The sequence below is a fragment of the Camelina sativa genome, chromosome 5 (assembly GCF_030686135.1).
Source record: "Camelina sativa cultivar CO46 ecotype springtype chromosome 5, ASM3068613v1".
NCBI classification, from domain to species: domain Eukaryota; kingdom Viridiplantae; phylum Streptophyta; class Magnoliopsida; order Brassicales; family Brassicaceae; genus Camelina; species Camelina sativa.
The window spans coordinates 5,568,918-5,583,655 of record NC_141884.1 but is presented as its reverse complement, the minus strand read 5'-3'; the positions used below and the strand labels follow the sequence as shown (position 1 = coordinate 5,583,655).

Sequence of the window (14,738 nt, the reverse complement as noted above, 5' to 3'; positions counted from 1 at the left end):
TTGGAAAATGTTAGATATTTTAGATAAGGGAATTTTAAAAAACACAAAAAAAATCACGAAGTTTCATAGGATGAAAGAAACTTTATTTTTCTCCGTATAAATATATTTCTCTAAATAAATTATTCTTTGGGGTTTGAATTTTAATAATTTTTGTTTTTGTATTTTTTTAATGTAAGTTTTAATACTAATATTCAATTCAACCGTTTCTTAAGTCTTTATATTATAATCAGATTCTTTAAGCTTCTTCTTTTTTTTTTTTTTTTTTGAATTTCCCGTCTTCGATCTCTCTGTTTATTTTTGTATTCTTTCGTTACCTCTCTCTCTTCTTCTCAGATCTAGATCTAGATCTAGATGGATTTGACCATCTAAATCGTTGACCCCCTCGAGTTTGTGTTCGTATAGGCTTCATAAAAATCCGACCTTTTTCCGGCGAAAAGCTCGAGACTTTAGAGTTTGTTTTCAATTTTGGTGTTTTGGTTTTTGGGAGGGGGTTGATGATGTTGAGCCAATTTGTTGGGTTGTGGAAGTATTTAAATGGAACTGATTGTCACAAGACAAGAACGAGAACAAACAAGAACAAGATGACGCTTTACATTCGTCGTGAATCTTCCAAGGTTCTTTTTTTTGTTTCTCTCCTAATTCCAAATCCTGCGTTTTTTTGGTTGTTGAGATTTTTGGCTGATTTGTTCTGAAAAATTCTGCACTTTTCGATTTAACTTTTGTTTCATTTTACTGAGAACTTTGATATAATATGAGAGTCACTCACTAATTGAATTGGATCGATAGTTCTTATGCTGATGCTGAGTGTTTTAATGATGGATGATTCGTGTTTCTCTTAAGTTTGAAGCCTGAAATAGAAAACGTAGTAGGACACTGTAAACTGTGATCATAGTTTTAGTGAAAAGCTTGTGCCTTGGGTTTCGTTTTGAGTTGAATACAGTTTTTACTTGTTTCGTATGGTGCACTACATTCATGGTTTAGCTGCTAAAGGAGTTCATTATATTCATCGCCCAGGACCAACGCTTCAGGATCTTGGGTTCTTTCTTCTTCCGGTTTGTCTCTTTAGATATATCAGCTATATTCTCTGTTCTGCTGACTTCATTATTCTTCGGATCATAATGGATGGCTTATTGCTTTGTACAGGAGCTTGGTCAAGAGAGAAGCTACATAAGTGAAACTGTGTTCACTAGTGTGTTTGTTTCCTTTTTCCTGGTGAGTCTTTTGATCTTTTGATAGTCCTAACTCCTCAGTATTCTAAGATTTTTGTACTATTTGGCTCTCTTTCTGGTGACAGTTTTGTGTCAGATCAGCCATTGCATTATGATATTTCGATATCTAACACTCCTTGAGCCTCTCTTGCAGTGGACTTTCCATCCATTCATCCTGAAAACCAAAAAGATATACACCGTTTTGATATGGTGCAGAGTTCTAGCATTCTTAGTTGTAAGTGCCCTGCCTTACTATTTACTCGCTGAGATTACTTACTTTGTCTTGTTAATATTGAAGTTTGACGATGTTTCTGTTTTCAGGCCTGCCAGTTTCTCCGTGTTATAACTTTCTATTCGACTCAGCTTCCTGGCCCTAACTATCACTGTCGCGAGGTAAATCAACTGAGAGATAGTTACACAATGTCATATCTGTCTAGCCGGTTAAGCTTAAATCTTTCCCACTTTTTTTTTCTTCTACAGGGGTCTAAAGTTTCCACGTTGCCATGGCCCAAAAGCGCTCTTGAGGTGCTAGAGATTAACCGTGAGTAATCATACATATATCTCTTTCCCCAATCTCAGATTGTGTTCACACGCATTTCTTTGTTTGCTTATGTTCTCATACTATGATCTCATCAGCTTCATGGGGTGATGTTCTCATACTGTGAAACACTCTTTTGTTTATACGAAATCCTCATCAGGTTCATAAAGCTGTTTGGGTGGCTGATTTGTCTTTGTGTTTTTTGAATAGCTATCTAACGCATGTGTCTTGGGAGTTAAAAGGAGTTCATCTCCCGTTCTTCTCTCTCCAAACCAAGGTGAGACACCCTTGTTATTCGTGTTTTGCTTTTCAGTAATTTTGAGGATCTTAATTCATTAATTAATTTTTTTTTTTTTTTTTTTGTAAACAAAGGTTCAAAATGGGCCCAAAAATTCAAGGCCCAAACACTGAGAAGGAAGAAGAAGCTGAAACAAGCTGGAAACTTTTCGGAATTCAAAAACAAACGCGGAGAGAGTGAGAGAGAGAGGGGGACTAACAACAACATCGAGAGCTCGAGCTTGGCAAGCTCAGAGAAGAAGGAAGAAGAAGAAGAAGAAGGAAGAAGAAGAGACGCCAAGTAATAGGTGATCTTTCTCTTATCTAAGCGATCTGGTGATTTGGATTTTCCTATTTTTGAATTCGCATTTTGAACATTCGCTACTTTGAATTCGCATTTGTGATTCTGATTTCGCCTTAGAAGCTTAGAAGCCATGTCGGGAATTAGAAAGCTCTAACTGGAAGATAGGATTCGGGAATATTTTTGAATTCGCATTTTGAACATTCGCTGCTTTGATCCTTGATTAGGATTTTACTAAGAAGCCATGTCGGGAATTAAAAGTCTGCAAGATAAGATTCGGGAAAGAGAAGCTCAGAAGCGTAGACTAGGCCAAATGTTTCAAAATATCCGCATGAAAGACAAAACGGGAGAAATTGGTCAGGGGAAACTCGATGAAGTTGATATGGTCGAAGACATGAGTCTGAGTGATGATGAGTTGCTCGCTCCAATTCCAACAGGTACAGTTCCTATAACGAGACTTAGATTGGGTGCTCCTTCTTCATCTTTGTTATATGTGATGTACTTGAGATTGAGATTGGGCTCTCCTTCCTAATCTTTGTTAATCTGTGATGTAGTTGCGAAACCAGGAGATATGAAAGTAGGTTCTTCCTTGAATATGGCAAATCTGCAAAACCCCTCTTCGGTTGCTGAAGCCAAAAGAAATCTTCCTGAGTCAACAGGTTCTGCAGATTCACTCGCATCATTAAATCAGGTACATTGTGATTACTTTTTGGATGTAAATTTTGTATTTGGTGTTTTGCTATGTGATACCTATATATCTTCTAGTTAATGGTTGAAATGGATAATGTTTGAAAGGGCTTACATTATTTTGTTTTGTAACAGCTCATGCTGTCACAGAATCTGGCGATTCAACAACTCGAAGCTGCTGCTTCTTCTTCAGACTTGCAACACTTGAATTCTCTAATTGATGTGGTGGCTCGTAATCAGGTATACGATTTTATCTTGTTTCAGTTTTATTTCTTTCCTCATTCTTTTCTTTAACAATAACAAAGTTTTGTTTTTACTTTACAGGATTCCATTTTTGCACTTTCTCAGAAAATATCTGGAACTGTTTGCCTCAGCCACGAAACCACTCTTGAGATTCTAGGCAGGCTCGCCACGGGTAAAACAATACTTCAGGATGATATCCCCGAGAAGCTCACTATGATGGCACATCTGATTGCAGGGATACAACCATCCGACGACCTCTTCATCTCAGGGGCTCAACCCGTTCTTCAACAAGTTGAGAAGCTACTTGACACTTTGATTTACTTACCAGTACCCGCCACTATTACGAAGCGTCTCCGTGGGCTCATCGCTTCCTTACGTCCTTGATTGATGAAGTGTTCTCTATATTTTCACTTCTTCTTAAGGTACTAGACTTTCTGAACAAGCAAGCATATGTTTTTACTAAAACTGATATATCGTTATAGTGTTGTGATATGTCCTATTGTTGATCCTCTAAAACGATGAGATTGTTGATCATCCGCATATATAACTGAAACCGACGAGTAAACCTTACGTTAGAGCGTTGTCCCTGAATATGTCAGTCCTCCTCCGAGTCATTGTATAAGATCGAAGGAAAGGTTTGTGTGTCTTGCAGAGTGGACGTCTCTCTGCTAGACAGAGTCTTTTCACTCTCCTTGATTGATGATGTTTTGTCGAGCAAAAGCTTAGTGGTGTTGCAGAGTAGAATACTCTACCTCGGATAGAGTCTTCTCGGTGGTCCCACCAACAGAAACAATCTTTCTTCGTCTTCCCTCTCCCAAACTCAAAACCAACGCAAACACCATTAAAAACTCTTAACATTGAGTTGTTCATTTATTTCATTACTAGTGTATACCCGGTGGGAAAAATTCTTAAAATTTAGATTTGATAGTATATTGTACATATGTCAATCTTTTGTTCATATAGTAACATTCAGTTGATGGTTAATCCATTAAATAAAAATGAACACAGTAAAATAGTTCACTTAATACAGTTAATATAGTGATCTATATTTAGATTTTCGAAACATCTTTGTTTGATTTCAAATAGTATATGTTAATTTTTTATATCGAGCATATCTAATCTCTGTCTTAATTAATATACATGCTTTTCTTCTTCAAAATTCATAATACACTCTGATTAAATATCTTCATTGTAGTTTGTTTCATCTATAACTTTTTTTTTGTTGGCATTGCCGCATTGGTAGTAAATAGAAAAACATGTAACTGAATTTAAAATAAAAATGTAAATTGTACTCGAAGATCTTTTATGTATATAGCTGATTCAAGATTTTTTTGCTTTTATATATGATGAGCATACATATTATTAACATATAACGTATAAACATGTTGACAAAAACTAAATATACCGTATAACTACTTCTTACATACTTTGAAATAACCAAAAATAGGTCAAATCTAATAATTTTTTAAACTAATGAATATGTTAAGTAAATATATATACAACCAAGACATGACCTATATAACCTTCATGGGATTCATGAGACGTTGAAGGAGAAAATAAAACTTTAAAAGGATTTGTTGTATGTTTCATGACTTTTATAGTTTTAAAAGAAAAGAATTATGTGTGCTCAATGAGAAAGATATGGTGGGTTGAGGATGGATACAGTTTTTCTTTGGGTTTTTTTTTGTTGTTGTTGTTGTTGTAAATGTGAGAAATAAGTGGGAAAAAAAAACAGAATATATTGGCGTGATCATGCTTATAATATCCTCTTTCTCCCAGGCACGACTATCGAGAGATTTTTCTTCACCACGTTTTCCGGTGCCGGCGAGGCTTTTTTCCGCCGGCGTTGGGATCTATTTGACCAACCTCTAACTCATCTCTTCTTTACCTTTCTTAGTGTAATCTTTTTTAAGCTTTTTCCCCAAATTTTTCCCCTTTTTATCTCTTTGAAAACCCTAATAAACTCTGACTCAGATCCCACCAACGACCGCCGGTTGTCCCTGCCGCTACTCCATTCACCGGAGAGGTTCTCTCCGCAAATCTCGGGCTCCAACCTTACTCACCCCTCACTGTGGAATTTTCAAGTGGAACTAGGATTTTCCCCAGTGGACCTAGTTCCCATCGCCGATCCAAACAAAGGCCACCGGATGTTCCCGCCGTTATGTCACGCACCGGAGTTGCTCTGTGTAGCACAGACATCTCCATTACTCTCGGGAAGCCGCCACACCTTTGCTTCAGCTTGGCAAACGTTTGTAAAGTTAGAATTTTCCCCAGTGGACCTAACTATTAATGGCGACACTTACCACGACTACCCCTTGGCGCTGCCGATCTCTCACTCACCGGAGAAGGTTCACGCAATGCAGATCTTCTCGCAATCCTCTGGCGGCGACCAGCCAAGACACCCTTTGCCTCTGAATCTAGGGTTTTCCCCAGTGGACCTAGATTTCAGATTAGGCCCATTAAGTCACAAAAGCTCTAAGTCCTTTAGTCCATCCCAATTATGCAATATTTAGCAGGTTCAAGCTCACTTCCTCATCGTCTATGACTCGCCTCAACCAAGCTCTGTTCTGTCTCTCAGTAATCAATGGTCGAAGACTCCATTGGCGAAAGGTAACACCAGTTCCGTTTTGGCCACTCATATATCTTGTTCAGAACCTCGCTTTAGTTGTTGTTAGGAGCTTGTGGTTTGAGTATAAATCTTTGCGGTTATATAGCCTATGTTCCTCGATCTGCTCTAGCATAAGTGATATGTTTGGCCTTGAACTCATGTTCAATGACGAGTATCATTTAAGCTGGTCATCTGATGTTTCCAAGCATCCTTCTATCACCAAACCCATCATCTGGATCCTGTTTCAATTAACCTGTTATGCGTCTTATCGAAGTGATCAAATCCTTAGGCACTGGATGGTAAAACAACCTTGCCTCGACTTCAAAACCATAGTCGTCCGGATCTTTGCTGGTTTGTTACGATCGGTAGTGCTTCTCGCCCCGATGGATTTCAAAGCATCGATTCTTTTCTCAACGTCTCAGCGTCTTAGTATTATGACCGAGACAAAACAACTGTCCTCTGAGTTTCTCGAGGATGGGCTTTCGACCTACCAGGATCTCACATGTACCAAGGGGCTCTCATGCTCATGGTTCACAGCTCTCTTGGATTTACAGTCGATGAATTATCTTTCTAACCTTGTGGCATTGGGGAATGCCTTCCTTTGTATTACTTTAAACTCTGAAACTTTTGCCTCTTGTACTTGTATCTGTTACTATCCTGAATGAATGAAAGCAACTGGTTTGACAAAAAAAAATATATATATATATTGGCGTGATCTACTTTCTAAAAAAACAGAAATCGAAATGCTAAAAACATTCTATATTTTGGGAAAAAAGCTTAAAAATACCTCATCTATTTTTTATTTGGAAGTTTAATACCTCGTCTTTTTTGGTTGAAGGAAAAATACCTCATTTAATTAAAACGTGTGATTTAATACTCAAACTAAAAAATGTTGTTAGTTTCATACTTACGATTTTTTGACAAAAATAAAATTCCGTTTTTACCCTTAGTATATCAATTAATAATTAATTTTAAATGACATGGTATTATTTTATAATTTTATTTGAATTAAAATTAATAAAAAGAAATATTAAATAAACTTAATTTTAATTCAAATAAGCCTATAAATTAAGAAAAATTCTTGGGTTTACAAAAGAGTGATTAGAGTTTAGATTTTACAATTAAACAAAATTATATGTCGGTTTGGGTTTACAAAACAGTGGTTAGGATTTAGATTTTATAATTAAACAAAATTATATGTCGGTTTGGGTATACAAAGAGTGGTTTAGGGTTTAGATTTTACAATCAAACAAATTTATATGTCGGTTTGGATTTATAAAAGAGTGGTTAGGGTTTAGATTTTAAAATTAAAAAAATTATATGTCGGTTTGGGTTTATAAAAAAGTGGTTAGGGTTTAGATTTTACAATTAAACAAAATTGTATTTCAATCTGGATTTATAAAAAATGATTAGGGTTTAAATTATATAATTAAACAAAATTATATGTCGGTTTGGATTTATAAAAAAGTAATTTAGATTTACATATTATAATTAAAAACTATAATATAATGTTTAGAATTAATAACTTTAAAATTGAATGATATACATATTTTGTTTCTTTAATTAATAATTTGTTTCCTTAATTAAGTGGGGGTGAGTCCAAGAATTGTCCATAAATTAATACTATGTCATTTAAAATTAATTATTAATTGATATACTAAGGGTAAAAATGGAATTTTATTTTTGTCATAAAATCGTAAGTATGAAACTAACAAAATTTATTAGTTTAAATATTAAATCATACGTTTTAATTAAATGAGGTATTTTTCTTCCAACCAAAAAAGACAAGGTATTAAACTTCCAAATCAAAAATAGATGAGGTATTTTTAAGCTTTTTACCCTCTATATTTTCACTTCTTCATGTTGAGAGAGTTGAAAGGTACTAGACTTTCTTAACAAGCAAGCATAAAGGTCGAGGCTTCAGTGAAAACTGATATCGGAACAATTGTCTTGTTTCTGAAATTCAACTCCAATACATAAGAAGATCATCATATTGAATAGTGACTAAAAATAAATGCAATAGAACAGTGCTAACAAATCCTTAGTAGTGTTGTGATATGTCCTATTGTTGATCCTCTAAAACGATGAGATTGTTGATCGTCCGCATATATAACTGAAACCGACGAGTAACCTTAAGTTAGAGCGTTGTCCCTGAATATGTCAGTCCTCCTCGGAGTGCTAGTCTCTCTGCTGGTTCCATAGGTCACTGGTAGACCAGTTCTGTTGTGGTCGGGACTGTGTTGGTTGTGTCCAATATGGAGTAGTGTAGTAGCTCTGGTGCACTTGCTGGTTCAATGGTTCACTGGTGTGAGACCAGTTCGGTTGTGGTAGGGACTGTGTTGGTTGTGTCCAATTTGGAGTAGTGTAGTAGCTCTGGTGCACTTGCTGGTTCAATGGTTCACTGGTGTGAGACCAGTTCGGTTGTGGTAGGGACTGTGTTGGTTGTGTCCAATTTGGAGTAGTGTAGTAGCTCTGGTGCACTTGCTGGCTCCATGGGTCACTGGTGGGAGACCAGTTCTGTTGTGGTAGGGACTGTGTTGGTTGTGTCCAATATGGAGTAGGGTAGTAGCTGTGGTGCACTTGCTGGTTCGATGGGTCACTGGTGTGAGACCAGTTTTGTTGTGGTAGGGACTGTGTTGGTTGTGTCCAATATGGAGTAGGGTAGTAGCTCTGGTGCACTTGCTGGTTCGATGGGTCACTGGTGTGAGACCAGTTCTGTTGTGGTAGGGACTGTGTTGGTTGTGTCCAATATGGAGTAGTGTAGCTCTGCTGCACTTGCTCTGTTGCCCTTAAAGATCCCTGGGGTTGGTCCAACAAAGACTGTTGAGTGTGTTCCTCTGTCAGAACCCGAATGATGGAGGTTCTATCCGACTCTGAGGCAAGACAGCGCCATGCCTTCTCAAATTCTTGAGCAATTCTGTCCAAATGGATCCCCTGCACACTCCTTGTAATGTTCTCCTGCTGCTCAAAAGGATCTTCAACCTGAAACACACACACCATTCACACTTTAGCCGGGAGACTCACATGGTGCCATAGAGATGAATATAACTCAGCAAGAGGGTAAGAGAAAGACAGAGAAAGAGACTTACGAAGAGTGAGTACTTTTTTGCCTTCCAACTAGTGTTGCTGCTTCTGCTTTCCCATGTTCCAGTATATGGGCAAACAGCGTATTGTTCGGCCCTCACGTTTATGTCTGAAAACTGATAGATACATTGACACAGCAAAATCAAGAGACTGATTTCTATCAAGAGTTACTTTATGTATGTTGCACATTTAGGGAAACAAAAAAAGAAGTTAAAAGCTAGATGGAATGTATGAGAAATCAAATCACCTTTTGAAAAAACGTGACCAAAAGCTCCGAGAATGAGCTTTGGTTGGCTGATTTTTCTGTGAACGATTTAATCTCTAAACGAGCAGCATCGTCTTGCGCTATTCTTTCCTCTGCAGTTTTGGGTACACCTACAAAACAAGAGACCATGCGGCTAAAATAGATATCTCTTTATCCCAAAACACACATAAATTTTAACGTGGTGTGGCTCATAGAAGGTACCTGTCAGATCATCAGTGGCAGTCTTCGGATATATCATATTTAGAGGCGGCAAGATTGCAGGCTCGCAAGTCTGCACCAAACAAGACAAAAAAAATCTTACAACTTCGGGTTTTTATAATGATGGAGTAACTGCAGAAGGCTGAAGCTAGGCAGGGGAATCGATGAATACAGGAACAGCTATCTTACCTGAAGATGGAAGATGACTAACCAACAGAGAGAGTGGGAGTTGAAAGTCCCGCTCTTTGCATCGTTGATATTGTGAGCTTTGGCCCATTGCTTCACCTAAGAATGGTAGAATTGAATATACACGAGATATGTATATGTCAAAGAATCAATTAAAGCTTCACATCAATCATGTTAACTTACTAGCAAAACCAGGTAGCGGAATCTCTGATCTACGTCACTGATCCAGAAGAAGAACCTGCTCCTCAAAAGCCCTTGCAGACTATCGATAGAAATGTCACAAGGAATGTTGTGGATTACGTTCAAGAATTTGACAATGGGAACTCGGGCATTCGGAACAAATTCGAGGTCGCGACACAGACCTGTTTTAATTTATTGTTTGCATGATAATTAATGGAGGTGAGACAAATTGGAAAACAAAGTACTTGAACTTTCTTTTTAAGTATAAGGAACCAGGAAAGAGTAAGCTACCTGCTTTAACATACTGTTGCAACTTTTGATACAAAGGCAATAGCAACTCTTGTTTACCCTTCTTGGTCACAGAAGAACTGCTGAATATATCAAGAGATATATCTAAGTCTCCGGATTGTGTGAAGATGTTTGACACAAAGGATCCATATGGTTGAACAGTAGCACCTAACAACAATGTATACCATTCATAAATATGGGAGAGAGTTTCATTCTAGTTACAGAACTAAAACCCTTGAGTAGAGATTACCTCTTAAACATTCTACACTTTCTAAGAAGCAACTCAACTGTTTAATAGCACCGATCCTTGCATCCCAATCTTCCTGCGTAGGTCTAATCTTTGTAATAATTTCGTCAAGGGTAAGATCCAGGATAGTAGGTTTTCGACTCATGGCTCTTCTACAACAACAATACCAAACACATTTTTAGGAATCAGAATCACATATTACAAAATTAGATGCAGATCTAGGGTTTTTTTCTTTTCATACCTCTATCGCGCTCCCAGATCTCCGTACCGACGAGAGTCACAACAAAGCAAGGACGAGTCAAGTCTCTTTGACTAACTAAGGAAAGGAAACACTTCTTTATTTATTTCTATTTGTTTTCGTCTTCGTTCTTCTTTTTAACCAAACAATAAAACATTGTTTCCTTGATCCCAACCGGGAAACACATTCTTTTTTATTTTATTTTATTTGACATTACTTCCTACTTTATTTATTCAACTGAACTACGTTACCTTTTTTTTTTTTGGGGACCAATAAAATGATTACTGAATATACTACTACTACTACTACTAATACGGTACGTGTTGGATTTTTAGGGATCTCATATTATTATTTCTGATGATTAATATATCTAATTACAAAAACTCCTCGTTGTGAATAAAAGTTCGTTTATAAGCTCGTTTATTTTATCATAACTAAAATAAGCATAAGAAAGAGCACAAAAAATCCAACTTTCGCTTGTTTTCTCTAATTAGAGTTCTCTAGTCTCTCTCTCTACCCAAACTCTTTTTAGCCCATTGGGTCACCACAACTCTTCTAGAAGACTTTTAGAAACTACTTTATAAATTTCAAAGGAAAGTTATGCCTGTCAACTAGGTTAATTTGCACTATTTATTTCAACCACCAATGATAGATATATAATGCATTGGAAGAGAATCTGCTTTTATACTCAACTATTTCTTTTTCTTTCTTTTTTCTTTCTTTTTTGGTTATATACGATAACTAAAACGTTTTGCATAATTGGAGAAGGTTTCTCAATCCCAATTCTACGTAAGTTATAGGAGAAACTATATACGTATCTACGGGTATTGTCTTGAGAGTTTTGGAACTAATCTAATATTAGTGAGCTTTTACTACAAATTAAAGTCTACAAGAAAATAAAAGAAAAAAAAAATCATTATAAGGAGTTTTAATTTAACAACGTTTGTCATGATCACTCTAGTTCACATTTTCTAGTATGTGATAATTAAGAAGATACACATGATGAACCTCTTAACAAGTAAATGATCTTATTTAACCTTTTTCCATGCATGTCTTTGTATAGTAGACAATACAATTTACGTTTAGGCATATTAGCATTATACAATCAAAATATACCAGAGCTTGGAGGTGATGAACAACTCCTCCCGTTTCACTACATTTTCTTCGAACATTTTTTTCAGAACTGCCCCAATCTGTGAAAGAGAAACAGAGAGAAAAAAAACAACAACATGGATTCAAGAAATTGATAATGTAACAAGCCAAATGCACATATTAAAGACTCTTTTCATCAGTATTGTCTATCAAATAAACAATATGGCCATAAACACAACAAAGACAATTAACAAGAAACTTAAGAATTAAACTGTGCTCGAAGCATTTGACCTCATTCGCCATGATTCAGATGTGTTCAACGCAGTCAGTATTTGGTAACGTCCAACTATTTCAAGAAATCTAAACAGTGACAAGTGTGAGAGGAAGACAGGGGCGTGCGGAGAAATTGTCTTTTTCCTTTCTTTAATTCTAGTAAGTATTGATATTACTCATTACGTGGACGGTCGCATGTATCTTATTCGTTAACTCTTTGCTGTCCTTCTTCTCTGATGGTGACACGTTTTGGTCCGAATCAAGATAAGATTCTCTAGTAAGCGGATTCTTTAGAAACAGATTTTGTAACAAAAATAAAAAATATTCAAAGTCTTTAATTAGTTTCGTGAATATAAAAAATGATCTTTTGGAGTGTTGCAACTACTAAAGACACCCATAACATGACCAAGGGAGGTGGTCTTACTAATTTTGAAAATTTTCTTATATTTCTTTTTCGATGTGGGATTTAGGATATGCCATCTCAAACATACAACATATTGACACATTGATCATCAATTCCGACTGAATCCTTATCTTATCCAGAGATTGAATACTAGTTTGGTCTTTTCTTTAGCTCTAATGTAATGTGAATGCATGAGTTTGATTGGTATGTTCACAACCACATACAAAGATCAAATGTAAAAACTACAATACATTACAAAATGTATAATAAGATTCTTTTAATAAAAATTCAATAGAAACGAATTGGATATATCACTGACAACATCCACAAGAAATTGACAAGTCCATCAGAGAAAACAAACATATCAAACAGATGAGCTAAAACATCATATCTCGCCATCCCATAATTCTTCAAGAGACTTAAAAGGGCTCAGTGTCTCATGAACAAGGAAGGAACCATTCACTAACCTAGCCTGCATTTTTAATCCAAATATTTGTAATTTTTAGTTCGAGATCAAGCTGTGAGAAATAGCATAGCAACTAACTTATTGCAATGAAATGTTAAGAACGTACGTACCTGTTCAATCTCAGAAAACTTAACGAACAAGTCATCCGGTATTGACCAGTCAAAAATATCAAAGTTCTCTCTGATTCTTCCTTCATTGGTACTCTTGGGAAGCACACTGTGACCCATTTGGAGTCCCCAGCGAAGCGCTACTTGCGCAGGAGATTTTTCGAGCTTTTCTGCGACCATATTCAGTATAGGGTTCTTCAGAACATCGCTCTTGAGCCACGTTGTCCCTGGCGAACCCAACGGCGAGTATGCCTGCACAAACATATTCATTTAATCAAAAGTATAAGGTACAAATTAAATGAACTGATGAGATGAGTAGTAATGCTTACACTGAGGTGAACCCCTTTGGATTTGCAGAACTCTCGTAGCTTGGTCTGTCTCCAAGAAGGATGACATTCGACCTGGTTAACAGCAGGAGGAACACGAGCTAACTCCAAGAGGTCAGCTAGTTTCTTGGTGGAGAAATTGCTTACACCTATGGCTCGTGCCTTGCCTGAATCATAGAGTGCTTCCATCGCTTTCCATGTGCTAGGAATATCTGTAGGCAAAAGGTCCTCCATCTTAAGTCAAACGGAACCTTTCTTTACCCGTACAGGCCAGTGAATCTTCAACAATAATCACAAACAAAATGTTATGCAATAATCTTTCCCCGAAATGCTATGTAGATTTTGTTTGAAGTGTATAAAAACAGGTTTGTACACTTGTTAATAATATAAATTATGTAAATGTTACAAGGAAGTGATGCTTACAAGATAAAGATCAACGTAGTCAAGCTGTAGATCTTGCAGAGTTTTGTTTAATGCCTCCGGGACATCTTGAGGGTCATGATCAGTACACCTATGATGATACACAATTTGTAAATGCAAAATGGTTATAGCTAGCTACACTTAATTACAGAAACATGCATTAGATAAATCAAATCATACCAGAGCTTGGAGGTGATGAACAACTCCTCACGTTTCACTACATTGTCTTCAAACAATTTTTTCAGAACAGCCCCAATCTGTGAAAGAGAAACAGAGGAAAGCAACAAAACTCAAAGAGATTGAGAATGTAACAACAAAAAGCAGATCATTGACAAGCTAAAAGGCACATGCAAACATAGTGAAGACTCTTTCCATCAGCATTATCAATCAAAATTGAAAAAAATTGTATAAATAAACACTTTGCCATCAAACACAATAAAGAAGAACACGTTTCTTTTAGAATCAATGAATAATAGTAAGATCAATTCAAGATCCAAAAAGATAGAAATATCTGTGTGTGTTTCTACCTCTTTTTCGTTGCCATACAGCTTAGCACAATCAATATGACGATAACCAATCTGCAATTAGAGTTAAGATTGGATTATAATTTTTTTACAAGAAAAAAAAAAAAAAAAAGTATGGATTCATAAAGCTCGACAGAGGAGAATATCTAAAAGAGATAGGAAGCAAATAAAAAGAAAAAACAAATTTCGTGTTGGGATAAGCTTGAAAGAAGCTTGAGTTAGAAGATAGTTCTAGTCCTACTATAATTGGGTTTATTAGAGAGATAAGGATCAAGTGTATTAGGAGATATCTAATATGTGTGATTCCTAGTAGGATTAGGATTAGCAAAGTCTTATATAAGTATGTGTTGAGATGTGACACAACTTATGAGGTGTTAAGAGATTGAGAGTTTGAGAGAGACCAAAGTTTTGAGTTATTTTCTTTGGTATTAATAAAGAGAGTTATTCTTTGTTAATTGTGTTCTTAAACTATCTCTTAAATCTATATTTGGTATCAGAGCAAGGATCCATTGAAACATGTCAGAAATCACCGTAGCTACACCACGGCCTAAAGAAGTAGGAGGAGGATCTCCATCGATTG

General features: G+C 36.3%; 3 protein-coding genes across 5 annotated transcripts; 1 reads left to right on the top strand and 2 right to left on the bottom strand.

The window, feature by feature from the left end:
- Window positions 1–238: 238 nt before the first annotated feature.
- Window positions 239–3,828, top strand: LOC104785688 (uncharacterized). 3 transcript variants are annotated; one of them, XR_767391.2, is made up of 8 exons: window positions 246–614; window positions 941–1,052; window positions 1,144–1,212; window positions 1,363–1,443; window positions 1,530–1,601; window positions 1,689–1,749; window positions 1,957–2,023; window positions 2,119–2,288. XR_767391.2 is itself a non-coding variant. In XM_010510946.3 (6 exons), exons 3-6 carry the CDS (start codon window positions 2,568–2,570, stop codon window positions 3,635–3,637), a joined length of 738 nt encoding a protein of 245 aa, XP_010509248.1. In that variant the 5' UTR covers window positions 1,957–2,023; window positions 2,119–2,330; window positions 2,551–2,567; the 3' UTR covers window positions 3,638–3,828. The 3 variants fall into 3 exon arrangements, 1 of the variants encoding a protein (XP_010509248.1); XR_015598404.1 differs by lacking the exon at window positions 941–1,052 and having other exon boundaries at window positions 239–614; XM_010510946.3 differs by lacking the exons at window positions 246–614; window positions 941–1,052; window positions 1,144–1,212; ... (1 more) ...; window positions 1,530–1,601; window positions 1,689–1,749 and adding exons at window positions 2,551–2,760; window positions 2,878–3,014; window positions 3,146–3,250; window positions 3,335–3,828 and having other exon boundaries at window positions 2,119–2,330.
- Window positions 3,829–7,739: 3,911 nt separating this feature from the next.
- LOC104785687 (protein HESO1-like) lies at window positions 7,740–10,702 on the bottom strand. The gene is made up of 9 exons (XM_010510945.3): window positions 10,551–10,702; window positions 10,313–10,461; window positions 10,066–10,230; window positions 9,778–9,956; window positions 9,598–9,693; window positions 9,412–9,481; window positions 9,193–9,320; window positions 8,951–9,061; window positions 7,740–8,843 (listed from the first exon to the last, which is right to left on the bottom strand). Exons 2-9 carry the CDS (start codon window positions 10,452–10,454, stop codon window positions 8,040–8,042), a joined length of 1,695 nt encoding a protein of 564 aa, XP_010509247.2. The 5' UTR covers window positions 10,455–10,461; window positions 10,551–10,702; the 3' UTR covers window positions 7,740–8,039.
- Window positions 10,703–12,575: 1,873 nt separating this feature from the next.
- LOC104785685 (NADPH-dependent aldo-keto reductase, chloroplastic-like) lies at window positions 12,576–14,466 on the bottom strand. Its single transcript, XM_087513180.1, has 6 exons — window positions 14,162–14,466; window positions 13,815–13,891; window positions 13,638–13,725; window positions 13,218–13,493; window positions 12,892–13,140; window positions 12,576–12,787 (listed from the first exon to the last, which is right to left on the bottom strand). The coding sequence occupies exons 4-6, from the start codon at window positions 13,446–13,448 to the stop codon at window positions 12,701–12,703; spliced, it is 567 nt and encodes a 188-aa protein (XP_087369306.1). The 5' UTR covers window positions 13,449–13,493; window positions 13,638–13,725; window positions 13,815–13,891; window positions 14,162–14,466; the 3' UTR covers window positions 12,576–12,700.
- Between the last annotated feature and the right edge of the window lie 272 nt (window positions 14,467–14,738).